This window comes from Strongylocentrotus purpuratus, unplaced genomic scaffold, assembly GCF_000002235.5.
Source record: "Strongylocentrotus purpuratus isolate Spur 01 unplaced genomic scaffold, Spur_5.0 spur5_scaffold_21, whole genome shotgun sequence".
NCBI classification, from domain to species: domain Eukaryota; kingdom Metazoa; phylum Echinodermata; class Echinoidea; order Camarodonta; family Strongylocentrotidae; genus Strongylocentrotus; species Strongylocentrotus purpuratus.
In genome coordinates this window covers 24,641,914-24,669,695 of record NW_022145607.1, presented here as the reverse complement: position 1 = coordinate 24,669,695, position 27,782 = coordinate 24,641,914, and the positions used below count along the sequence as shown (strand labels likewise).

The 27,782-nt window shown below is 36.7% G+C and overlaps 1 protein-coding gene and 1 long non-coding RNA gene across 2 annotated transcripts in view; both read left to right on the top strand.

Moving 5' to 3' along the window:
* Nucleotides 1-26,355, top strand: part of LOC115918001 (quinone oxidoreductase-like protein 1) — a 48,618-nt gene extending 22,263 nt beyond the window's left edge. Inside the window, exon 10 of the mRNA XM_030995455.1 lies at nucleotides 25,635-26,355. Coding sequence (XP_030851315.1) covers nucleotides 25,635-25,737 — 103 coding nt within the window. The 3' untranslated portion in view covers nucleotides 25,738-26,355. The remainder of the gene's footprint in view (nucleotides 1-25,634) is intronic.
* Nucleotides 9,727-12,379, top strand: LOC115928324. The gene is made up of 3 exons (XR_004066016.1): nucleotides 9,727-9,784; nucleotides 10,996-11,128; nucleotides 12,257-12,379. It is a non-coding gene; the product is annotated as an uncharacterized LOC115928324 (long non-coding RNA).
* Nucleotides 26,356-27,782: the final 1,427 nt, after the last annotated feature.

Genomic DNA, 27,782 nt, shown 5'->3' with positions numbered 1-27,782 from the left:
ATCACTAAAATGATAGTAATAATAATAATAATATAAATGATAACAATAAAAACAATAATAAAATAATTATAACGATAAAGATAAAAATGACGATGAAAACGACAATAACAACAACAACGCCAGTTACAATGATAATAATAATGATGATTAATGTACAATGTATGGCATTGTAATTGATACGTAATTCTCTATGTGCATTGCGGTAGAATCAAATAAAGAGCGAAATACATTTTATTGTGACAAAAATACATTACTACTGTGAGAAAAGGTAAGTCAACAGAGCTTTTACCCAAAGCATCAAAAGAGATATTCATGATTGCTATGCGTAGAGAATTCCACATCTGTGATATTTGATTTCATTTCTGCATTTTTCCAAATATAATAACAGAATAACAAAGAACATATAAACGTAAGGTATAATACAAAATATACAAACAATAATAACTTCATGTCAAATGTTTTTTTGTTTTTTTTACATATGTTCATATAATAAAGAGACTTAATATTTCTATAACATATTATTTTAAATTTAAAGTATTATCCAAACTATCTGTTGAAAAAGTGCAGGAGATCGCAATCATAAGCGATACTTGACTAGGATAGCAGCGTCAAAAAGAAAGAAAAAATCTTAAGGTAAACCTTAAAATGAAAAAGTGTTTAAAAGATCTTTGTGTATGAGTTTGTGAGTGTGTTGTGTGAGTGTATATTGTGTAAGTGTGGAGTGTAGGAGGTTTAAAGAAGCTGAAAATGTAGAATGTGTATGGCAATGGACACAAAGCGATAGCAATAGCTCACAAAGACACTTTGGCTCAGGTGAGCTAAAAAAAAAAATGAAATGCGGGGTAAGAAAACATCACAATTACACAAATTAAAGGTTTCATTTCTGTTTAGAAGTATGGGAGTATTTGATATAAATGAAACGATCAAACATGAATTTATTGTAGAAGGATAATTATTAATGTAGAGTTTGTTCTGAAAGCTATTCAGTAATTATCTATAGTACCTGTATTTACACATTATTTGTGTTGATTACTTTGGCAATTCTCTCCCCTATCATGCTTTGAAGAGTCTTGCTTCTGAAGAAAAAATTATGTTGTGGTGTGCATTTTGGGGGTGTTTGTTTGAAAAAACAATGTTTGTGATGCTTTGAATATTTTTAAAGTTCACATTGCATGATGATGAAGTTTTGTTGGGAAAAGTCATTGTGAGTGATTTAAAGAAATTCATGCAAAACGAACGGACAAGGAGTGAAAGTGTTTGAATATGAATAATCAATAATGAATTAAATGAAATATGATTAATATATATTTTTATAAATGTAATGCTTCCTGGGAAAAATTTCAATTATTTAAACATATTTGTGGCTTACACCCAGTAAATAAGATCGATTAATCGATCTGTATTGAAAAACAAGTCAGAAAAAAAAGAAAAAAATTTAATCAAATGATTAATTATAATGGAGTATTTGTATTGTGACAAGAGGAATGGTCACTTTTAACTCAAAATTCAATTCTATTCTTATCTACAACTACACTGTTCTAGGAATTTACCATCGTGATCTGACAATAAAGAAATTTAGGTGTAGGTGGTCGACCGCTATAATTTTTCTTCTTCTTTTTTAATCTTCATTCTATCATTCCTGTTTGTGCCCTTTTCTGTCTGTCCATGAAGGGTCAGGTTTTGGCCCAGAATTTCCCAGAAATCTAGATTCTTTTGACCCATTGATGGTATTGTAAATAGTTACTTGTACGTTTTTTCCCAAGGTCTGAAATAGCTATTTCGGGAATTTGGGTAAATTTTGTTTACCTCTGTTCTTTGGAATATAGAGATAACTTTGTATTCTAAAGGCCACCCTTTTGACTACCATTCAGTGCACATGATAAGTGATGCTGAGTAAATTAAAAGAACTGATATCAACTATGTTCTTCAGATGAAATAGATTACTTAAAGTTGTGCATTTTGCAACTGTTCAAATAGTTTTAATGAGAAATATCGCCTGAACTTAAGCTAATATTTGCACTTATCAGTAAAAGATGTCAAATTGCATAATAAACATTGTCGATTTGGAGGTATGTTATGTCATGCTATTTGCTATAGGAATGACTGATAAACAATTTGCAAAATTTGATGACATTAAGAATGATATTGGGCAATGGCACGAGCTCCCATTACACGTGATGATATCTGCACTTGCACGTACTATCGTTAAGAGGTGCTTAATTGCATAATAGTCATTGTTGATTTGGGGCGAATGTTGTGACCATGCTGTTAAGGTCCCTGCGAAAACAAACATTGGACTAATTCTATAATTACCTCAATGACAAGTGTGCATTATTGAGCAATTGCAGTCATGGGCACTTGCAAGAAAATGCTTTTTTGTGACACACTGGATAATATCATTCAAATATGTACTGTCTTGAAAGGTTCTGGTTAAAACCATGGGCAAAAGGTGAACATAATTTCAACCAGTACCACAAAAACAAGGCGGGTATATCTTTTATTCAAAATAAGACTTTTTCTTTTTAAATTTTAATAAAATTTATTAAATTGTAAAAGATTATCACAAAATTTGTTAACATTTTACAGTTTAAATAAACAATAATTCTTAGCCATAATTAGTATCTTTTGCAAAATAGTGTGTTTATTTTTGGTCACGGCGTGAAGAGCTCTCAACCAATAAAAAACCAATACATTTTTGATGCAGGATGGAAATGCCAATAAGATGTATGATAGTTATTGGTGATTTGGGAAAATGTTGTGATCCTGTTGTTATAGACTGTGAGATTGACCAATGTTAAACAATTGATAACCTCATAGATAAACTAAGGATGATTGCCTTCAAAAAGCAGTTGCAAGAGCCCTTCATTATGTCACCCTTTATTTATCATTAAAGGGCAAAACAACCTTTGTAATAATTTCATTTTTATGAAAGCAGAAAAAATAAGAGATACAAAATGGCAAAAGTTTGAAATAAATCTGATCAATAATAAGAAAGTTATGAGTGTTTGAAATATGAGATCACTAAAGCTATGCAAATCTCAAATTGGCAATTTGGGTACTGGATTGTGACGTATCGTAGTTGCGGATAACTCTCCCGTTTGTCATACCCAAAAATATCATACATTTCTCTTGAGTGCCTTCTCTTCTCTCTTGGAGCACTACTCAAATATATTGTGGATAGCATATCATTAAAGGTTCTTTAAAACGAGAAGACACTACTGAGTCATAGATTTTTAAAAGAATTTATATTTTTGTAATCTTGTGTGTTAAAACGAATGGGAAAGTTGGCCGCACTTCGTCATAGAGACATTTCTGATTCAGCCAATTTGAAGTGCCCATACATTAGTGATTACAGCTTTCAAAACTTTTTCTGATTTTGTTCCAACTTTCATCAGTCTGCTTCTCTGATTTTTCTGCTTTCTTCAATACTAGTTTGCTATCAAGGTTGGATTTCCCTTTGATATTGCCTTTCCCCTCCCAGCTCAGGCTGACGGTGTGTACAGGATCATGACTCTGATTAGTCCACAGCCTGGACTGTTTCTGTTTCCGTGTCGCACGCCCAATCAGCTGAGAAAATAACATGCTAAACTGATGACAGTAGTCCTTGCCTCTCATTCTGTTCTGATGTTTTGGGGGATTGTGCAATGAGTGGAGACACCATGCTGTGTGTGATTGCAGAGTAACAAATATTATGAAAATGAACAGAATCTCGACATGAATGTGGTTCATATAAACCCCTCAAAACTAGTTTGCTATTAGGGTTGCATTTCCCTTTGCACTGCTAAATTGTGTAATAGTCTTTGTTGATTTGTGGAAATGTTACATCATTCTTTTTAGGCCATGAATGGTCAATAACTGTTCAACCTTGATGACAATTTTTCAAGAAACTCCTTTTGTCGCAGACTTCTTAGTATCACTTGTGATTTGAAGATTGGGCAGAGTTTTTTGTCCACAGGATTGGCTCTATAAAGGGACTGAAGATTGAACAGTTTGTTGCTCTCAAAGAGCAGATTTCTTTTCTCCTACTCACCCCCAGCTCTTTTTTCATGGTCCTTTTACCTCCATGTTTATTTTTTTCTTCAAGGTTGAGTCCTAGATGACTAGAAGTGTGCTGTATTGCCCAGTCGTAGCACCAATGTTTCTATCCAAAAGAAACTACAAATGGATACTACAAATGAACATGAATTAGAAATGTACATCACTAAAAAAAGAAGAAGCAATTTACAATTTGTTGCTGTACTGTTCAGGACCTCTGAAAGAAGTATGTGGTATTAAATTCAAAAACTTTTTTTTTCTTTAAAAGGGACACTTCAAGGTGTTATCAGTTTCTGTGATATGGTGAAATATTGAAGCCCTAGAAAAATTGCGCTTCAAAATGATCATGAAATGCCTCAAAAAAGTAAAAATCTTTGAATGACCAGTTGTACCATACTCATTTTCCCCAATAGACTGTAAAACCTGCACTAATTCCCTTGGCAAGGCATTGATCTACGTTTGCCACACTTGACCCAGGTGATGTAAATGGGTACCTGACAGGAGTTAATTCCTTTAAATGCTAGAGCGCTGTAATGGCAGCTAGGCTAAAGCCAGGGTAATAATAAATGCGCCTCGTAATAGAATTTCTAGATAGACGGCGCTATAGAAATGCCTACCGGTATTAATATTGTCATAGTGTTATAAAAAACGTTTTCCCAATGGTTTTTTGAAATTTTGATTTCCAATCATAAATATCTTGTTAATCAGACAGGCGAGCAGCTTGTAAACGTCATGGGATTCCTGACTGACCTAAAGGCTTATAATTATAATTGCATGCATGAGCTAAATCCAGGATTTTGTTTAGAATCTGAGACAAAGTTACCCAATCTCTTTAAAGGTACTATGTCCCATTTGCAGGCCAAAAAAATGAAAAGGCTAAATTCCAACGGCATTTGAAAGATAATACAAATTTAGAACTTCCCTAAAAAAAAGGGGGGGGGGGCTTGAAAATTTATTTAAGTAGGAAAATACTGACTATTATACCCCATTCACAGTGGCCTCAAACACCGCGACAGCAGCGGGACTGTCCCGCTGCTGTCGCGGTGTTGTCTTCAGTGTGAAGGCTCGGACCCGTTATAAACTATCGCGGGATAACACCGCCTCGCGATAACGCCGCGACAAACTATCGCTAGGTTCGCCTAGCTACAGCAGCGGGACAGTCCCGCTGCTGTCGCGGTGTTTACTCAGTGTGAAGGCTCTCCGCTATAACACCGCGACAAACACGTGTGATTTGTTTACTTACCTATCACTGACCTCTTTTCTCCAGCAATGGGGAACATAAAGTGAAATAGAAATAAAGTAACCAGTGGATTCAAATTGATTTTATTATTATGTAGATATTATAATTATCCAAATAAAAATATTTCACACTTCAAAAAATTAAAATATTCTGACTGGAAGCAATAAAAATGCTAGTTTTTTAAAAAGTAATATGATCCAGGATACAAAAAGCAATTCCAGTAGAATGAAAGCGACAGCAATACGTAAAAGTATAGATAGATCCATAGCTAAATCGAGCTAGCTACATGAGGAAGAGTGTGTAAAGTACAGCTAGCGCGCGCAATTTCAAGCAATCGAAAACCCCGCGCTGAAGTATTTCCGGTCATATCGGGGTCACTCGCGGGTCATGAGCCATGCATACACGTGTTTGTTACGGAGGTAATAAAAATCACCCGCTGCAGCGTGAATGGGTACATGATATTTATCCCGCTGCTGCAGCGGGATAACTTTTCTACTGTGAATGCATTTGTAGCGGTGTTATGGCGATGTCGCCGCTCCGCTACAACGCCGCTACAAATTTCAAAACCACTGTGAATGGGGTATTAGTTGTTGAATTGACTTACGAGCTATAGAGCCAGTAAGCAATAGTCTGATTTTCGGACTATTGTACCGAATATTGGTTGTATGTTTTATGCTGCGCAAAGATTCAATCAGTTTAATTTTGGCCATTACAAGAAGTGGGTTATTGATGTAGACAAAGCTCATTTTATGTTTGTTATTACCAGGGAGAGTCTCCCTGTTATTACCCAGATAACAATACGGCGTTGGGCCAACGTTGGCTAATCGTTGGGCCATCGTCGCCATTTTTTACTGATAAATGGTGGCTATTGGTTGGCTCATTCGACGTTGGGCCAATGTTGGCTGAACGTTGGTCCATTGTCGCCATTTTCACTGATAAATGGTGGCTATTGGTTGGCTATTTGACGTTGGGCCAATGTTGGCTGAACGTTGGTCCATTGTCGCCATTTTCACTGATAAATGGTGGCTATTGGTTGGCTATTTGACGTTGGGCCAATGTTGGCTGAACGTTGGTCCATTGTCGCCATTTTCACTGATAAATGGTGGCTATTGGTTGGCTATTCGACGTTGGGCCAATGTTGGCTAAACGTTGGTCCATTGTCGCCATTTTCACTGATAAATGGTGGCTTTTGGTTGGCTATTCGACGTTGGGCTATTGTTGGTTTAATGTTGGTCCATTGTCGCCATTTTCACTGATAAATGGTGGCTTTGGGTTGGCTATTCAACGTTGGGCCAATGTTGGCTAAATGTTGGTCCATCGTCTCAATTATCACTGATAAATATTGGCTATTGGTTGGCTATTCGACGTTGGGCTAACGTTGGCTCATTGTCGCCATTTTCACTGATAAATGTTGGATTTTGGTTGGCTATTCGACGTTGGGCCAATGTTGGCTGAACGTTGGTCCATTGTCACAATTTTTACTGATAAATGGTGGCTATTAGTTGGCTATTCGACGTTGGGCCAATGTTGGCTGAACGTTGGTCCATTGTCGCCATTTTCACTGATAAATGGTGGCTTTGGGTTGGCTATTCGACGTTGGGCCAATGTTGGCTAAATGTTGGTCCATCGTCTCAATTATCACTGATAAATATTGGCTATTGGTTGGCTATTCGACGTTGGGCTAACGTTGGCTCATTGTCGCCATTTTCACTGATAAATGTTGGATTTTGGTTGGCTATTCGATGTTGGGCCAATGTTGGCTGAACGTTGGTCCATTGTCACAATTTTTACTGATAAATGGTGGCTATTAGTTGGCTATTCGACGTTGGGCCAATGTTGGCTGAACGTTGGTCCATTGCCGCCATTTTCATTGATAAATGGTGGCTATTGGTTGGCTATTCGACGTTGGGCCAATGTTGGCTGAACGTTGGTCCATTGTCGCCATTTTCACTGATAAATGGTGGCTATTGGTTGGCTATTCGACGTTGGTCCAATGTTGGCTGAACGTTGGTCCATTGTCGCCATTTTCACTGATAAATGGTGGCTATTTGTTGGCTATTCGACGTTGGGCCAATGTTGGCTGAACGTTGGTCTATTGTCGCCATTTTCACTGATAAATGGTGGCTTTTGGTTGGCTATTCGACGTTGGGCTATTGTTGGTTCAATGTTGGTCCATTGTCGCCATTTTCACTGATAAATGGTGGCTTTGGGTTGGCTATTCGACGTTGGGCCAATGTTGGCTAAATGTTGGTCCATCGTCTCAATTATCACTGATAAATGTTGTTTATTGGTTGGCTATTCGACTTTGGGCCAATGTTGGTTGAACGTTGGTCTATTGTCTCATTTATTACTGATAAATGTTGGCTTTTGGTTGGCTATTCGACGTTGGGCTAACGTTGGCTCATTGTCGCCATTTTCACTGATAAATGGTGGCTATTAGTTGGCTATTCGACGTTGGGCCAATGTTGGCTGAACGTTGGTCCATTGTCTCAAATATTACTGATAACTGTTGGCGTTTGGTTGGCTATTCGACGTTAGGCCAATGTGGGCTGAAAGTTGGACCATCGTCTCAATTTTAACTTATAAATATGTTGGCTATTGGTTGGCTATTCGGCGTTGGGCCAATGTTGGCTTCATGTTGGTCCATCGTCTCAATTTTTTTTTTAAATGGTGGCTTTGAGCATATGGAAACGTTGTATCATCCGCTCAATCTGACTTGCGTGCATAGAACAAATAAGCATTTTTCCATGAAAAATTGAAGTTTTCTAAAATGTGCGTTTCTTTCCAGCATTGGGGCGCCCGGAATTCACTCGGGTAACATTTCATGAAGTATAATATAAAAAGACCGTATGCAAATTTACTGTACTTTTGTCGGAAAAAATACATTTATCCAGCACAATGTCGTCTCTTTTTGCGTTGGAGAAGAGCAAATAGCGAGTTTCAATCACACTTTGAGCGCTCTCGCAAGCTCTCACTCCTTTCAATTTAATGAAAATAGGTTAATGAAAATACTTATCGTTAGCTTTCTTCTGGTATTAAACTTGTTTTGATTGATTGTATAATTTTGTCGGAATAAAGGAAACAAAAAGGCTCGACCAATAACTTATCAGTGTCTGAATTGACCTTTTGACCTTGAATTCCCTGATGCAAGCGCACTAATGACGCCATCTTCGCTAAATCGGCGTCTTTTATCGTAAAATGCGACACTTTCACAATGTTTATACATCTTTTTTTAACTATTAGTAAGATTTAACATATTTTTTCTGATATCACTGAAGTTTTGGGCTTTATTTAATGAGTAATTTTAAAATAAAAGCCATTTTACTGTTTTAATTTACTGGATGGTACCATTCAAGTCGCAGGGTAGAAAGATGCATTTTCTAACCGCGCCAAATTTTATTTACGTTCCGACATTCTGTTAAATGGGTTCCTGTTGTTAAGAATCCACTGCTTTCTGCTCCAACAAAACATCCACATGCGGAGCCGTTTATCAACTAAATTATTTAAATTTATGGATGCTTTCTAGCTTCCCAGGTGTTTGTGTTGCTGTTGAAGCATTTCATTCACCTGCTACCATTCTTTGTACTCCAATTGCCAGAACGCAAATTTCATTTTGGTTTTATAGTTTCATCGGAGTCGTTTATCAACTATATGTATTCAAATTTATGAATGCTTCCTCCCCAGGTGTTTTTGGTGTTTATGCATTTCATTCACATGTTATTATTCTTTGTATTTCAATTGTTAGAATACAAAATGCATTTTGGTTTTATAGTTTCATGCAATAAGTAAGTCAATAAAAGAGTATGTTCTGCACAATAAAAACAATGTGTGTCCCTATTGTACAATGTAATGTGTCCCCTCATTTTGTAATAGTTAATTTACCCATTCACATTATGGAACTACCTGCCCGATGAAGCCAGTGGCCTGTGACCCCTGAGCACTCAACACCGTGTGGGAGTCACTTCTTTTATGAGACAAATACAAGCAAACGTTTCCATATGTTGGCTATTCGACGTTGGGCTAACGTCGGCTGAACGTTGGTCCATCGTCTCAATTTTAAATTTTAAATGTTGGCTTTTGGCTGGCCATTCGATGTTGGGCCAATGTTGGCTGAACGTTGGTCCATCGTCTCAATTATTACTGATAAATTGTGGCTGTTAATTGGCTATTCGACGTTTGGCTATAACGTTGGCTCAATGTTGGTCCATCGTTTCAAATTTTACTGAGAAATGGTGGATATGTTGGCTAATATACGCGACGTTGGGCCAACCTTGGCTTAACGTTGGTCTATATCGTCTCCATCTTTACTGATAAATAGTGCATGTATATATTGGTTGGCTATATGACGTTGGTCCAACGTAGCAAATACGACCTAGTACCGCTACATCCGGGTAAAAAAAAATGCATGCGTGCGCATGCCCATGTGCTCATGCAATTGCAACGTACGTCGATCAGCCATATCCTGTCCATTTGTCTGGATCAGTTGCCGGGGAGTACCAACACTGCATGGTAAATGAATGATTTTCTTTCTCTTTCAACGTTATTTTTGTGAGCATGTCGCGTGAAACTGATAAATTGTATAGTGTGAGAACTCCCCGTCACAAAGCGAGGGAAATAGCATGAGAAATTGTTAAAGTAATCATTGATAATTCCCTGTCCAAATGAAAGTGAAAGTGAGTATACGATCGAGTGTACCGCTCGGCGTACGCTTAGCATGCACACCCGCTGCGTGCAATTGAAGTGTGAGTGATGGCTATGATGGCTATGATGGGGGCCGAAGTGTCGGCATCAGATGCATTGAGTGTTTGCCGTGATAAATGTTAATATGTTCCTGACTTAGAGTTAGACCTACGTAATGTATTGATGCATCATGTTGCAGCGTCCGTGACAGTGATGATGTTCATACCAATATGCAATATCGACCATGAATGAAATGATTGTGAATCTGTTGGTGTTACAAGTGTTGAAGGTGCTGCATGATGCATTGTTGGAAAGACCAATTGAATCAAATAGAGCTGAATGGGAAGACGCATCATTTTTTTATGCATATCTAAATGATATTATAGTCTCTGATACTTTCAGATTTAGAAGTAGGTCTATACTATACTCTGTAGTAGCTCAATATATGCTGATGATGATTCAGTTCGAAAAGGAATAAATTACGAGATTGGGCTGTGAATTAAGATATCCCGCTAGTACATGTTTCTAGCCTCCTGAAATCTTACAAGGGAGTGTGCCAAGTCTGCCAAAATATGCAAGAACTTTGAATCAACACATTTAGTGGATTGTGAGTGTGATGTGAAAGAGGTAGCTGGTGGGAATTACCCTCATTTTGGCATTTGCAATCATTTAAAGTCGCAATTGGCCAAGAACCTCAATTTGATCAAATAGTAAATAGGAAAAACTATTGGGGGCGGGGGTAACACTGATCAATCCCATAATTTTCATTCACAATTTTCGTTCACAAATTTGATTATTGCTGCATTTTTATTCTCATTTTCAAATTTGTTTTTATTGTTTATGCACATGTATATTAAATTGCTATAATTTGAACTGAAGGTAAAAATTCTAATTATTTATTTTTAAAATTCTGACGTTCTTGATTAATACATTAAATTCTATATAGCTCTTCCAAATCCCAATACTTTTTTCTCCCATAATCCCTACAATTCTGAAATTTAAATATTAAATCCTGCATTTCATATCGTCTACCCGTTCAGATCCAGCTACCCCTACCTCGATCATCCAGAACAGCATCAACAGCACCAAGGACCTCTTCGACATCGACCCCATCAACCTCCAGAACACTGTCGACCCCAACGACCCCATTGACCTCAACATTCAGAAATATGGGTATGTCATTTGGCATTTTATTCATTTTGTATTTAGTTATACATGTAGACAGGATAGCACTTCTTAGTATTCGTTATAGTTGTGCTGCACACAAAGTACAAATGTACTGGATTAATGTATGTTTGTGTAGGACATAGCTGCTAACGGATGCTAGTATCTTTTTCCTGATTATATTGAGAAACTGCATTGTGATCACTTACAAAACTATTCAACAACAACAAATCATGAAATACTGCTTATAGCAGTAATTTTTTGGAAACAATTCTGAATGCAGGGTGCCACAAAAAACAAAACACAGTCAATTGATTTGTTTCTTGTATAAGCAACTAACGATATAGCTTTGTGTTTTTGTTTCTACTTTGAAGCCCCTCGAGCTCTCTCAAGTATTGGGAGCTTACATAAATACAAAAAAAAAGTATTGGGAGCTTCACATTTCACTTCAATGTTATAATGATGTGAAAGAAAATGCCACTCTTCTTCAAACATTTGTCCTAAAAATTAGAAAGAATACAAACTTACTAAGGGTTTTGTGTTGTATGCAGAAAACGCAAATTTTGTATTCTTTCATCCATATTCTACTTCAAACACATTTGTTAGGGCAATATTCTATTTGCAGAAGTGTCCGGGTGTTAATGACATCCTCTTTTACATCATACCATTTAAGTGAGATTGTGCCATCTATTCTTTGGCTAATTTTGGGATCCAACACTTAAGAGGGGCTTTAAACTGTTATCAATCAAGCATCTCAACACTGAGCAAACAGATACTATAAATTGGTTCTTTCTATTGAAGAATATTACTGCCATTTTACCTCAAATGTATATTTCCTTTGTTAAGAAGAGTGTTTGATGCTATTCTAATTAAACAAGAAAAAAATAAAAGAAATCCATTCCTTTCTAATTTCCATACGTCTGGGTCATTCGCTCTAAAGTTTGAACGAAGTTATTTTCATGACAAAGTACTTCTATCCATGAAATTTCATCAAAACTAGGGAGGATGTGCCACTCAGGACTACTTCCCTTGAATGCCGTACTATTTGATTAATATCCGTACTATTTCAAGGTGATGTTTCCATGATCTGCTTTTAAATCTTGTTTGGTTTCTTTCTTCTTCTTTTTTTTGCCGCAGATGTCGAAGTTGTACCACCACAAGCTAGACAAGATTTTGATTCCGACTAACCCGTTCTTTAAAGGTCCATTGCCTTAGGAAATTAAAACTTTTATGTCTTGTATCAAGACCCTTTTAAAGCAACATAATAACAATTGTTTCATAAATAAATGCCTCCTTATATTTTTTACAATTTTTCGAAAACCTCTCCAAGTTGCTCGTCTAATGGTGGACCCCGCCCCTTACAATTCTCAGAGTTCCTCGGAATGATTGACCAAAGGATTAGTGATGTTATATCAAGAACGATCTCCGCTTAGGCAAGCTACGGTGCTTGCTAGCCAGCTCTGCAGGCATCATGTTTTGTACACAAACATAAACAATAACTTTTGTTATTACTGTAAATAGTGTGCTATGCATCTTTACTTGTTATTTATTGTGGTGAAATTTCACTAATGGACCAATTTTAAAAAGAGAGCTATACCATGAGTCGAAGAAGGTCGTAATTGATTTGAATGCCTGTATAACGTGTCAACTAAATGCATGCTATAAAGAATTTCAAAGGTAAGAAAAAAATGTTTCATATATCTAAGTGACTGAATGTTTTTCGTACTACCTTCTTCTCAATTTAAAGAAATATTGAAAGTGGTATATCAGAGTGAAGAAACTTGTGTTTTTCCCTTTACAAGCTCTGCTCTTTCTTACTTCATTTTCAAATTTCCTCTCTTGTTATATAAACATTTAGCGATTGCTTTACTTCACACATTCAAGCAATGTATACTATCCCTCCTACAAAAAAAAACAGTTTGTAGATGTGTTAACAATAGATATGGCGACGAAATGTATCAGCATCTCTGAAATGCCTAAGCATAAAAAATGTTGGCAATTTCTCTGAATTTTATTTTTTATTTTTTATGGAACATTGTTTACATTAATTGCCTAGTTCTTGGTATGCAAATGGTGGACACTTTATTAATTTCTTTATATTTTTGTGCTGTACATATGTAGAGGAATCTTGTCATAAGCAATCGTGTTCGTCTGCCAGAAAGTTTGTTTTGTTTTACTCGGGAAGTTGTGAGGATTGTTTATTATATTCGTACAATGAATTTCAGTATGTTATGTTGTGTTACGTGTAAGCGACAATTCATTTTATAACAGCTCCTATCGTCCAAGCATTCATTGATAGTAGGCCTATATTGTGATACATTGAGATACCTTGAACTTGAAACTATGTTTACATCTTTTTCGAATTCAAACGTAAATACAAAAGAAAGATGTACAATAATTGTATTCACATGTACAAGTTTGTTTATTACACATAAAATAAAGTATGTTTTATCACAAAATCAGTTTATTTTCCTTGTTCTTTTGTTTTGGAGGGAGGGGGATGTATTCAGAGCAAATTCTAAGAAGCAAGATGGTGAACTTTTCATTAAAATGGGACAAATAAGTTGTTATCAAGTTTTGATAGTGTTTAAAATGTACAAGATAATAGACATGACGAAATTAAAATAACATGTCCCTCTTGCTTCAATATTGTTATTATACATATCTTCCAGAGGGATCTAAGTCGAGTTCTATAATGAACTTTTCTCGAATTCAGTCTAATTTTGATGAAATTGTTACTATCTTCATTTTGTGGATTTTGCTGTGTTTATTTATTTAATCCAATCTGAAACTACTTGGCTTTTCCTTGTCAAGTCGTGATGCATGTGTTTGAATGATTGTACATGTCCGATGTAGTATGATCTTGACGATGTTCTTATGAACGGACGACTGATGTTGGTGTGAATATGTTTTTGAGTTGGTGTTGGTAATGTCAGAAGGATGTTGGCATGAACTGGAAAGGGGAGGTACAACGTCGGCACATGGTGGGATACGGGTTGGCATAACGTTGCTTCTACGTCGGCAAATGGTGGAGAAGAGGTTGGCATAACGTTGGTCTAGCATTGGCACATGGTGGAGGAGGGGTCGGCACTTGGTGGGAAAAGGGTTGGTATTATGTTAGGACAACGTCGGGGAGACGTCGGCACATAGTGTAAAAGGGGTTGGCATTACGTTGGTCCTACGTCAGGGAGACGTCGGCACATGGTGGAAAAGGGGTTGGCATTACGTTTGTCCTATGTCGGCATATGGTGGGATAGGGGTTGACATGACGTTGGTCATACGTCGGGGGGACGTTGGCCCGATGTTGGCTTAATGTCATTTCGTCGCTGTCGAGCCAACGTTGGCCCGCCGGCAAGAAAGCCGTTGGCCCAACATCACATTGGCGACGATGGCGCAACGTAACAGCCCACGACGTCGGCACATGGTGGGATAGGGGTTGGCATAACATTGGTCCAATGTCGGAACTACGTCGGCACATGGTGGGAAAGGGGTTGGAATAACGTTGGCCCTACGTCGTGGAGACGTCGGCACATGGTTGAAAAGGGGTTGGTATAACGTTGGGCCAATGTCGAGGAGACGTCGGCACATGGTGGGATAAGGGTTGGCATAACGTTTATCCAATGTCGGAACAACGTCGGCACATGGTGGGATAGGGGTTGGCATAACGTTGGTCGTACGTCGGCACATGGTTAAAAAAGGGTTGGGACGACGTTGGTCCAATGTCGGAAAGACGTCGGCATACGGTGGAAAAGAGGTTGGCGTAACGTCGTATTGTTATCTGGGTACCGAAGAAGAAAAAAGCCAGTCAGTCACTCAATAGTGTCTGACAGTGCAGTCTAATAAGTAAATGGGTTTCCTTGCATAATTTGAATATTAGGACACTGCTAACGTTTAAATTTCACAGATAGGACATACATGATATAGTCATAATTCCTGCAAAGTTCTACAGAATTTGATATTGGCTGCAAAATGGACTTAGTATCTGTAAGGTGACCTGCCCTAGTTTTGAGATATTTCAGAATGTTAGATTTGTTTAACCTTGGTAGGCAGTCATAATTGATTTGGTATTGTTGTATGGTGTCCATGCTATCAGGGATTATAACAATACAGAAAAAGTTGCTAAAAATTCTTTCTTCTCATTCTCTCATTCTGTCTCTCTCATACCCGAACAAACACACTTTTTGTCCTTTTTTTTTCTTCTCCTTTCTTTTTTTCTCTCTGCACTCACTTGCATGTACCCACTCCACACACACACACACACTCTCTTTCTCACACTCTGCTCTTTTTCTTGCTTTCCTCTCTCTCTCTCTATTTCCTCACCTACCACCCCCTCCCCCCACCCCCCTCCCCCCTCCCCCCTCCCTCCCTCCCTCCCTCCCTCCCCCACATGAACACGCATCTCTCACTCTTTCTCTCTCCCTCTCACCACACACAGACACACATGCACACTTCTCAGCCACCCACAATACACACACTCTTCCTCTCTTTCTCACACTCACATTTGCCTCCTTTCTTGCTCTCTCTTTCTTGTTCTCTCTTTCTTGTTCCCTCATCCCCTTGTTCCCTCACCCCCTCTCCCACATCTCTCTCACCACACGCAGACACACATTCATGCTCCTTTCTCTATCTCTTTCACTCACTCCAACCACACACACCCACACCCACACCTAAAAACAAACACACACCTCTCTCTCTTACCCAAACATACGTGTACACACATCCACACGCACCCCTCTCTCTCTCTCTCTCTCTCTCTCCCTCTTTCTTCTCCTTTTGTCAGTCTTTAATTTGTATTGCACACACTTTTCGTATCATATCGAGGATTCAGTGACACAAAGTCGTATCTTCTTATTTTTCCAAAATGAGTATTTCGGATATCAAAATGTTCATAAAAATGTGGGCTTTCCAGGAAACACAAAGACTTAACTCCAGACTTACTTCCACCATCTAAAGAATTCCTTGCCCAATTTTCGCCACCTCCGTTAATAATCATGGTTTGGTCATTCCTAGGTGCAGGACTAGCTGATATGCAAATTCTGCTGTTCCTTCTCTTGTTCGTACAATTAATAAGCCTTGATTCTCTCTCTCTCTCTCTCTCTCTCTCTCTCTATCTCTATCTCTATCATCTTTCTCTCTCCCTCTCTCTCTCCATCTCTCTCTCTCCCTCTTGCCTTATTCCTCAGAATCTTTTAATTGACACATTCACAATTTGGTGTACGTTATATTTTAATAATGGCATTGTATAACAAATTTTTAAAGTCGATTCCAATTTGTAATATATATATATTTCTGTGTGGTTATCTTATCAACTCAAACGTAATTATGTTAATTCAGGTTTTAAGGCTTTTATCGTTGCCTATCTTCAAAATATTTTTTCCCCTTTTTTCTTTGATTGTTTGGTTGCTCAACATTATTTTTGTCTGTTTATCTGCTACCATTACCATATATCAGTTTAGTAATTTGATGATCTTGACTCTACTTTCTCTTAGTTTATTTTGGTATTGTATTGATGGAGTTGTATTATTTTTGTCATCTTAATTTCGTATTGTTTTTCGTATTTTGTACCTTTCGTTTGGCTCACTATTGTATATTTACTGTATTTATAACCGTATTGTATCATTTGTAAACATGAACAGTTTTGGTCCTTGGACCTTTGAATCATGTATATTTATATGTCTTTTTAAACCAAAATAAATTAAAAAAAATAAAATAAATAAATTGAAGTCAATGGCTAGTGAAACATAGACTTGACTCCTTAAAGCTTATCTGCCGTAGTTTACAGGAGGGATTAGACTGCCCTGCAAGGTCACTGGACAGGTGGTTATCTCATTAACTCAGCTCTCAGTTAACATTAGAAAAAGAGGATCATGGGAGACCCATGGTCACCGATTAGGCATTGTTTTTTATATAGAGGGCGCAAGTAGGTACAAGTAGTGCAGTGGGCCTTTAAGGCCAAAGTGCTCAGTGACACATAAACCACTTTTTTCCCAAAATTGCCAAAATGGAGTTACGTCTTTGTGTCACTGACCCCTCAATATTTATGCTGCCCTAGGAATTGATATCAATAAGATATACATGTACAGTGTTATGATAACACATGTGACTGTATGTGTATCATCTAAATAATGGCTCTGATTTTCTATTTTCGGGGCACACATGAATAGATAGAGGTATTTTGGTTGAGTTTGTAAGAGAGTATTTTGATTGCAAACAGAGATTTTCCAGGAAAATGATTTCGTATTTGCATTCAGTAATTGTGTGCATTCCCCTTGTTTTCTTCCCTTTTTGTGTAATCATGATGTTTTCTTACCCTGCCTTTCTTTCTTTTTTTAGCTCACCTGAGCCAAAGGTCTAGTCAGCTATTGCTATCGCTTTTTGTCCATCGTACATAAACATTCTACATTTTCAGCTTCTTCTGAAAAACGCTAGGCCAGATTGGAACCAAACTTGGTAGGAATCATTATTAGACACAAGGAAGATCTAAAGTTGTTTAAATGGGGTACGTAACCCAAGGGGGCTTGGGGGCAGCCTTCAATATCTACCATCCAAACAGCAATGTGAAAATTGTCAAAATATGTCCCATTTGAATCAAAGATATAACTCTTCAAAATGCCTAGTTACCTTAATTCTTTTACTTCATATTCTGATAGAAGGGGCGGGGGCCTGGAGTAACCCCCCCCCCCCCCTCCGAAAAAAAAAAAGTACCTCAGTGGCAGTAATTTGTCATTCTCTTCTTCTTAGAAACCCATGGCTGGATTCTAACTAAATTTGTAGGAAACACCTGCAGGAAAGGGAGATCTGAAGTAAGCATATTCCCTCATCGGGGGATTGGGGGCAGCCTTCAATATCTACAATCCAAACAACAATGTGAAAACTGTTTGAAACAATGTCCTATTTGAATCAAGGATAACTCTTTAAAATGCATAGTTACCCTCATTTCTTATTTCATATTCTGATAGATCATGAAGTGTAGATATGATTCCATACCAAAAAGTTGGTATGGATTATGGTTGAACATTGTAGGCATAATTTTCATGTGAAGAAGACCTTCATTTGTTTGAATGGGATACGTGCTTCTGCAGGGGACTTAGGAGCAGCACCCCTAGAATGCCCTACAGTTCCAAGAAATCCTATGCAAAGGGGATGGGAGATAGGTCCCTTATTGCGAGGCCCCTGCTTTCAGTCTGTGGACCTCTTGTTCTCCGTATTGTGAACTATTAGTACCCTGGATCATGCCACAAATTGAGTAATTTCTTATCATGACTGCTTTAAAGAGAAGGTTGAGTTCAGGGAAGAGGTGAAATATAATTTGTGAGCGTTATCATTCTTATTATGCAAGTGTGGAAGAACATCAGATAAGACATGTTCCTTGAAAAGCATGGCTCTTCAAATACCTTCATATTCTAAATATGTCATGTAACATCATAAAAATTCATGTTTGTGTAGTCCCGTACATCTTTCAGTGTACAGTTTTCTAACTTTTCCAAGACTTGGCCAAATTTCTTATCATTTTGATGATTCCAGAACCTTGCAATACACACAAATTCTTATATGCTAGATGATGAACCTTTTCTGGTCGATTCCACACCGTTTCATTCACAATGCAATCGCATGACCAGAACTCAACTTCATCTTTAAGAAAGAAATAACCATTAAAGAAATCTCAATGCAAATCACACAATAAAAAATGAAAGTAAAGATGCTTCCAGAGCGATTGTCCTCCTTGTCATTGACAAATCCCTTCCTTCATTCCCTTTCTTTTCTTTTCAGCAACCTCTCCTTATCTTTGTCCTTGCTTTACTACTATCAAATTCCACTTGGTCCCTTAATCTCTCTTCGTTCCTCTCTTTCTCTGTCTCTTTCTCTCTTTCTTTTGTTTTCCCTCTACTCTATCTCTTTTCCACTCCCCTTCTTCCTCTTTCTCCCTTTTGTCTTTTTCTGTCTCTCTCTTTGTTAGGTTTTTTCCTTTATATCGCTTTCTCTCTCTGTATATCGCTTTCTTTATTTACACTTCCTTTTTCATGTCTTCCTCAATCTTTCTGTGATAGAATTTCTTTTATCTCTCTCTCTGTCTCTCTCTCTCTCACCTACACACACACACACTTTCTCTCTTTCTCTCTCTCTCTCTCTCCCACACACACACACTCTCATTCACGCACTCTCTCTCTCTCTCTCCCACACACACACACACACACACTCTCATGTACGCACTCTATCTCTCTCTCTTTCTCTCTCTCTCTCTCTCTCTACAGTCCTTCCCCTTCTCCTCCCCCTGTGGGGTTTCGAGGCTTGGGCAGCGCACCCCAGTCCAAACCAAATCTGAGAACCCCAAACTGGAATTGAAATAAATCATCTCTCAAGATCACATAAGAATGGCATTTCAAAAAATGATATTCCTACAAATAGCATTGGCACATTGAAGTATATTATTTTTTAAGTCAATAGGCATTCATGAGTGCCCCACTTTGCAAAGGGTTTTCAGCCCTTCTAATGACGTAACCATCAAAGCACACCCAAGGTTTACAAGCTGGTGGTCTAGTGAATAAAAGGGAGATTTAAAAGGGTTTATTGTGACGATTCACCCCCCTGGCAGTTATTACGTCTCATGGTACATAATTACATAGACACAATGTTTACCCCTATGTTGTAGAGCGTGTATTCTTTTATCTTTTCTATTTCCAAATATAGTGTTTCATTATATGATTTGTTTCCCTATATCGTCCCTATTTTCACGAAGTGACGGTAGTGAGGAAAATCGTCACGCAAAGCGAATGCAATTTTTTTTCACTAACGTCACTTCGTGAAAACAGCGAGGATATATGGCATACTATTCGCCCCCATGTAGTGGAGAATGTTTTCTATATCTTTTTCAATTTCCAAATGTAGTGTTTCATTATATGAATATTCGTTTCCCTAAATGGCATACTACTCGCCCCCATGTAATAGAGAATGTTTTCTATATCTTTTTCTACTTCCATATATAGTTTTTCATTATGTGAATATTTTTTCCCTATATGGCATATTGATCGCCCCTACAGTATGTAGTGGAGAATCTTTTTTATATCTTTTATATTGCCAAATATAGTATTTCATTATATGAATATTTTTTCTGTGTATGGCATACTAGTACTATTTGCCCCTATGTAGTGGAGTATGTGTTCTATATCTCTTCTATTGCCAAATAAAGTTTTTCATTTTATATTTGTCCCCATTTGGCATACCAGTAATGTTTGCCCCTGTGTTGTGGATTATGTTTTCTATATTTTTTTGTGAGCATTTCACTTTATTAAGTGAACAATTTCTCCAAATGTGCAATTATTAACTTAAAACAACTTTGTCTAGAAAATAGAATACATAGGACCCCTGATTACATCAAAACTGTCAGATTTCTACTTTGCCTTTCCTTCATTTTTTTCTATTTGATATCAAATATTATTTGTTAAATTTTAATCATGGTCATATATGCCTTAAATCTTTTGGATATATTGACAGTTTTATCAAGTTGTTATTTGTTTTATTTGTCATATTCTTCTTTACCTTGATTCCTCTTGTTTCACAATTTCATTTTCATCTATCTATCTCTTTCTCGATCCCTCCCTCTATATGGTTCTCTCATTGCCTTTCTCTCCCACTCTCTCTCTCTCTCTCTCTCCCTCTCTCTTCCTCTCCCCTTCTCTTCCTCTCCCCCTCTCTTCCTCTCCCCTCTCTCCCTTTCTTTTTCTCGCCTCTCTTTTTCTCCCTTCCCCCCTCTCTCGCCCCTCTCTCGCCCCTCTCTCTCCCCTCTATCTTTCTCTCTCTCTCTCTCTCTCCCTCTCAGACATAGAAGCATACGTCAAGACAAAGAAATCAAAGTAATGTTGATGTACCGATAATATGTAGGTGTCAGTGGAAATTGGAAGAGCGTGAAAGTTGATAATAATTTAATATCTCCCCTGCAGGAAAAAAATAAGGAAAGGAAAAAAGACAAACAAATAAGGAAGAATAAAACAACATGAAATTCTTGGAAGAGGGAGATGTTTTTGGTTTGAACCTTTAGTGTTCTCTCATATATTCAGACTACAGCAATAATTGTTTTTTTTAACAGGGCGTAGGCTTTTTACAGCCTTTAAAAAGAACATATAATAAAAATCTTCCTTGTTCACTGTTCTGGTGGGAAAATATTATCGTTCTCAAGAAATGTCTATTCTTATTCTTTTGGAGGTCACCCTTTCAAATCGTCCAGTACTGAGGGCAAGGATGATCAAAGAGAGGCAAAAATTTTCACAATGAAAAATAGCGCTCATGTCGTTCTGTCAGATTTGACACTCCTGGCCTTTAACAATGATAAACCTGGTTTTAATAGCATGGCTGCCATTATGGCAGTCATGGCACTCAAGAAATTAATTCCTGCCAGGTACCTATTCACCTCACCTGGGTGGAGCATGGCAAATGTAGATTAATGTCTTGCCAAAGGACATTAGTGGCGCAACAGAACTCCAACCGCAAACCACGTAATCCAGTCTGGTGATGTACCTTCTAGACGTTTCTTCTTACAAGTTTCTTATACATTTTTTACAGCTGAACAGGCCGTAGCTCTTTCAAACAGTCTTTACTAAAATACCATCTTTTCAAAGAGAATGGATTTATCTGTCTGACATTGGTGTCAGCAAGGAAGGATTTTGTCTTTTGAGAGCTAGGTTATAGGGGAAAAAAGCTATATTGTTCTATGTCATTGGTGTCTGGGCTACATCATCCCTTGTTAGGTTCACATGAAAGCCTATTAAGTTTATAGGATATGGTTTTAAGCTTCAAAGATATCTTGTAGCTATAGGCACGTAATGACGACGGACGTGCTAGTGGTTGTAAAACTTTGAGCTTAATAGAAGTTTTAGACCATGAAAGATCTTAAGGTTAATAAAATAGTTACAAGCAGCAGGGGTTCCTCCCACAAAGTTATGTGCCACGAGGTGGCATGATGACTCAGTGGTAGAGCGGTGGTGTCGTAACCGGGAGGTCCCTGGTTCAAAACCAAGTCAATGCACTAGTGCCATGGTTACTTCCTTAAAAGCGTTACATACATTCTTTCTTAGCAGTCAAGTAAAACAATCATCAAACATCAAAGCTTGTTGTTAAAATGTCCGCTCCAAAAATTGAATACTCATTGTTTCAGTCCCACATGAACCCTTGTCATTGGTAGTTGATTTAAACTACAATCGTTTCGTGTGAACCTACCTTGTAATATATAATTTGTTAGGTGTGACATGCATGAAAAGATGTCTCAATGTAGGCTTTCATGTTACCTTGTCCTAAATCCCTGCAGCCCCGGGGGAGGGATTGAATCAAGACCGGTGTCTTCATTAATGTTGAAGCACGTCATATATGCTGGGCGGAGGAAACGTGGAATTTTCTTCTCCATTGAATTGTTAATAATGTTTTATGCTTTTTAACCTTGTTGGATTATGTCACATTGTGGTGTAGCCTACTTGTCTCCATGTCTGGTATGTGAGACATTTATTCTGAAAGGCATTTTTTTAAGAGTTTTAACCTTTTCAGTGACATAGGCAGTGGCATAAACATTCCAAGATTCTACTACCTAATAGTTTCACCTTTTTTCATCTTCACAATTCACAATTTTTTCGTTTTCTTCGTATTTATTTGTATTCTTGATCCGACTTCATAACATGTGAAGTAGAATATCATTTTGCATTCTATACCTTGCTTTCAGGGGAGTAGATTACCTCAATCACAAGAAAGAAGGAAAAACATGAAATTTGATGTACAAAAGGCATGGAGAGTTGTCCACAAATGATGTCTTCAAATTGAATATCCCCTCTTCTCTAGTGACTAGTCATTTCAAAAAGCTTTAACTTCCTTATTCCTTGCCCGATTTTGTTCAAATTTTCACTGATTTTATTCAAATATCTTAAACTTTCCAATAAAAGTAACTTAGTATGAAGGTTTTGGTTCCTTTTAAGTAAAAAGTGCCTGTGACATAATACATATATAAAGTATATGAGCACATTAGATTCAAAGTAAACACAATGAAAAGTTGTGCTTATAAATTATGCTGATGCTCTTTGACTTATAATAGCATTTTTTAACCTGCTGAAATTGAGAAAAGTCTGGCATGTTTTTTATTTGCATACTATTGAATGAAAAATGAACCATGACTAATCTTTAATAGTTTTGAATGGCATTTGGAAACTTTGTAGCAAATTCTAATGGGTTTGGAATCTGCTCTTACTGTAAAATTTAGTAAAAAGTAGTCATAAGTGTGTATGTGATAGTTTGGAATCTTAGAATATTTAAACATTGGGAATTTTTAAGTGTAAATTCAAATTAAGTGCAAGAAATGCATTTTTCTACTTGTTATCTGCTACATTTTTGGTTGTAAATGTACTGATGTCTGAGTGAGGAAATGAAACCTTGAAAGAAAACTCTTTTAAAAGAAAGCAGAAAATTCAGAGAAGCAGAAAATTCAGAGAAGCAGAAAAGTGAAAGTTTGAATGAAATTGAACAAAAAATAAGAAAGTTATGAATTTTTGAAAGTTGTAATCACTATAACTATGAGCACTTCAAATTGGCTGAATGGGTTATTAGAATGTTACTGTGAGGTAGTAACAAACAACATTTGTTTAAAGACAGTCAATACTACTGGGCCAGAAGGGATTAGACCACACAGCGAGGTCACTGACTGGTGGCTATCTCATGGGGCTAGGATCATGGGGGACCAACAGGCACCGATTAGGGAAGTTTTCTATATAGAGAGAGCAAGTAGCTACAAGTAGGACAGAGGGGCTTTAAAAACACAATTTAAAAAAAATATAAATGTCAAAATGTATGGTTCAGGAGGGCCATCTATTTTTAGAGGATATAATGATATATGCTATTCATACAATATTTTGAGCAGTGCCCCAAGGGAGAAGGCACTTCTGAGAAAAATGGAAACAAATAAGAGAGTTGTCACAATCCACTGACCAAACTGCAAATTTGAGAATTGATATTTCAAACAATCATAAATCACTTTATTATTGGTCTTATTTTTTTAAACTTTTGCCAATCTGTTTCTATTTTTTTTTTCTGCTTTAAGAAATGTTAACTTATTACAAAGGTTGGATTGCCCTTTAAATATTACCTTTTAAAGTTACAAAAGTTATATGGTTGAAAAGTACCATGTAATGTTTAATGATACCTTAAAGGCTTGTGATCAGTCCTTAGAAGATATCACTTTTAATGAATAAAGAAGATGAGGTTTTTTTAAAGTCAACACTTTTCCCTCACACAACTGTGTTTCATGTGCTTTTATAGAAGAAGTGAGCATAGCAGATTTCCAACAAAACACTAAAGCGTTCAAATCGAGAAAAAACCACCGACGGGGAAAATTTGTTTGGCATTGAAATTTTATAAGGATTCCTTCTCCTTCTTATATATCGTTACACTCGTGACAGGGTATTCACCTCTCACAAACAACGCCCATACCAAAGTAAAAACCGTTATAAACCACTTAAGACATTAATCCTTTGAAAGTAGGTGGAAAGTAGGAAAGCTTTACATACCGTTAGTACACCCACTCTTTGAAACATGGTTCTTTTATTTCATGTATTTAACTTTAAAGATATTCCTAAGTTCTAGTCATGATAATGTTCTCACAGAATTAATTGAAATTTACTGAAAATATCATTTGAAAAAGCTGCAAATAGAGGACACTTGTTAAATCTGTAATGTTTTGCCTTCTTCATATTAAATCACTAATTGAGAATGACGTTATAAATTCTTTTTGTTTTATTTTCCACAAAAATAAAACAATGAAATTACAAAAGGTTAAAAGTGAATTAAAAGCCTATAAGGCAAAACTGTGACCAAGTTTTATTTTTATTTTTATTTTCCACAACAATAAAATTACATCAAAATACACACAAAAAAGTCATCAAAGGAATGATATGGGAATGATGATTCAAGACAAGGCAAAAAGTTCAAACAGGATGGAAGAAATATGTTTATATAATTGTGGAGGGAGCCAAACATATAATTAAACAATTCAATGTTGTGTTATATTGTTATATGATAATACTAAATGACAAATTTCATGAGAAAAAATGAATTATGATGATGATATAAGTAGAGCAAAAAAGTTAGAAATTAGTTTCTTTACCAGAACTAAAGCTTAATTTTTTATTCAATGGAAGCAATGTAAGTACTATTTAAAAATGTTAAAATAAAAGGCAGTACTGCAGCTGCTATTATTTTCTAGAATTCACACAAACTTTTATTATATACATCTGATTTTGCATTTATTTTGAGTTATGGACATTACACAGCCTCTTTTTCGTATGCATCTTTTGAACAACTGTTTATAAATCTTGATTTTTACATCAAGCATGATTGTGGAGTGATCAAAGAAACAAATTGATTATGGACCATTTTGCATCAATGATTTTTGATTAAAATATACACACTGTATATTATTATTATTATTGATTTGTATACATTAGTCTTTTCTCTCATTTTCCTGTTTATTATATTCTCACTCTTGCAGGCCACCTGTCGTCAAATCACTATCATTGGAGGAAGTTCCGCACAAGTACCTGGGTCTATTAGCATCAGCAGGCTGCAGCAAAATCGTCATGGAAATAAAGTAAAAGTCAGATCTATTTGTTTGTTCGAAGACCAAATTTATTTGTGTATAGTCAGACCTATTGAGGTCACCCAAGGGAAACAGAAAAAAGTGGCCACTGGAGGGCAGTTTCTACAACATGCATTTCTTGCTTGAGATAGACAAAATACATGACCCCTATGGACAGTTGGCCACTTAGACAGGTTTGACTGTACTTCTATGTTGTCATTTTTAAAGATTTCCCAAATACTTATCTTGATATTGGAGAAAATACAGATTAGAAATACAGTGGAACCCTTATTTTTGTATAGAGAACACAGTTATTACAACATTTTGGAACAAGAAAGTAATTTTGCCAGTCCCCCTTCTTTGCATGGAATGGTTTACCCTTGATTTGACAAGGTTTCAATGCAACAAGGTATTTTTTGTTCTTGTTTCCAATTTTCCATGAAGTATAACTACTGTTCAACTTCATGACAAGTAGGTATAATGGAACATTGATATCCAGCATCTACTGAAGTTCACTTTCTTGTTGTTCCTTTTGGTGGGAATGTTTTTTACCCCTCTCTTCAGGTCCATCTAGCCAGTACCCCCCCCCCCCCCTCCCTTGTGCAGGTCCCACCCCCTCCTTTCCCCCTTACCCTCCTCTCTCCCTCCCCTTCTATCCCCTCCCCTCCCCTCCCCTCCCCTCCCCTCCCCTCCCCTCCCCTCCCCTCCCCTCATCCTCCCCTCATCCTCCCCTCCCCTCATCCTCCCCTTCCCCTCAGCTTCTCACCCCTTCCCACTTTTCTAACCACCACATCCCAAGGGAGGATTTTTCATCGTGTTATTTCAGTGTGGTAGGGGGGGGGGGGGGGTATAGCATGATCTAAATAATGATAATCTTCCATTCTTGTGGGTTTATAATGCAAAACACATGATGATATAATGTCTTATACTTCCATTATTTCTAGATATTTGGTTCATAATTTGGCTCACAATTTGGTTGATACGTTGGTGCAAATGAGCCAGATGTATATTCTTTAAGTGAAAATGATATCATGGTAGATACGTTGTGCATTTAAATCTAACTATATATATATATATATATATGCTCTTTTTTATGTTGGAAAAAATTAAGCAAACTGATAATCTCATAGAATTTATTTTTGTTTTCTATGTCGTTTTAATAGTAACTATTTAACTTTGTTCTTTTTTATGTATGCCATTTAAATAAAGAATATTAGTACAAAGCCTGCAGATGATTCATCTCAGAAAAGATCACTAAATTTGCAAAGATTATTAGGTGTCAGCTTACACAGCTTTTAAGTTTTGAATGGAGTTGCCATTATTTGATAGTAAATAATATACTAGTGGTATACTTAAGCAAATTATGTATTGTCTATCAAATTATAATCATGGTATCCTATTATAGAAATGTATATATACTTGCCGATTTATCAAATTAAATATCTCTATCATCTTTTATGTATCTTGACTACTTGATGGAATACTATTCTCTTTTAAATATATTGTTTCGTATTATCTTTATGAAATTTTATGTTACATTATTTCTACAAAGGTATGATTCAGTACTCCCCTGAGTTAGTGGAGTTAGGAGTAAACCTAACCCCATACCTTCCCCTGTTTCTATGAATTTAGTAGAGGTTATCAACATATTAGATACATATTCAAGGGGGACTGAAACATGTACATGTATTTGATTTGTTTGATTGAGTGATTGGTTTTCACATTTCCATAAAAAATAACAAAACAATATACACTATATATACATAGTAATAATTCAACATTAATGCCATAATGAAAATTAGGAAAACAAAAATCAACAAGAACAAAGCAGAAATACATTTGGGGATTATGAAAAGTAATGAACTTATAACATAACCCCATATTTGTATTAATAACTGTATAAATTATATTGGAAAAGAAGACAAAACAAAACATATCAATAAATAATAATAACAATTCAGTTGAGGTACATGAATTAGATTATGTAGTAAGAACTTCTTAAGTTTGGATTTGAATATATTTATTATTTAGGGATTCATTTTTTTTCTTTTCAGGTAACTT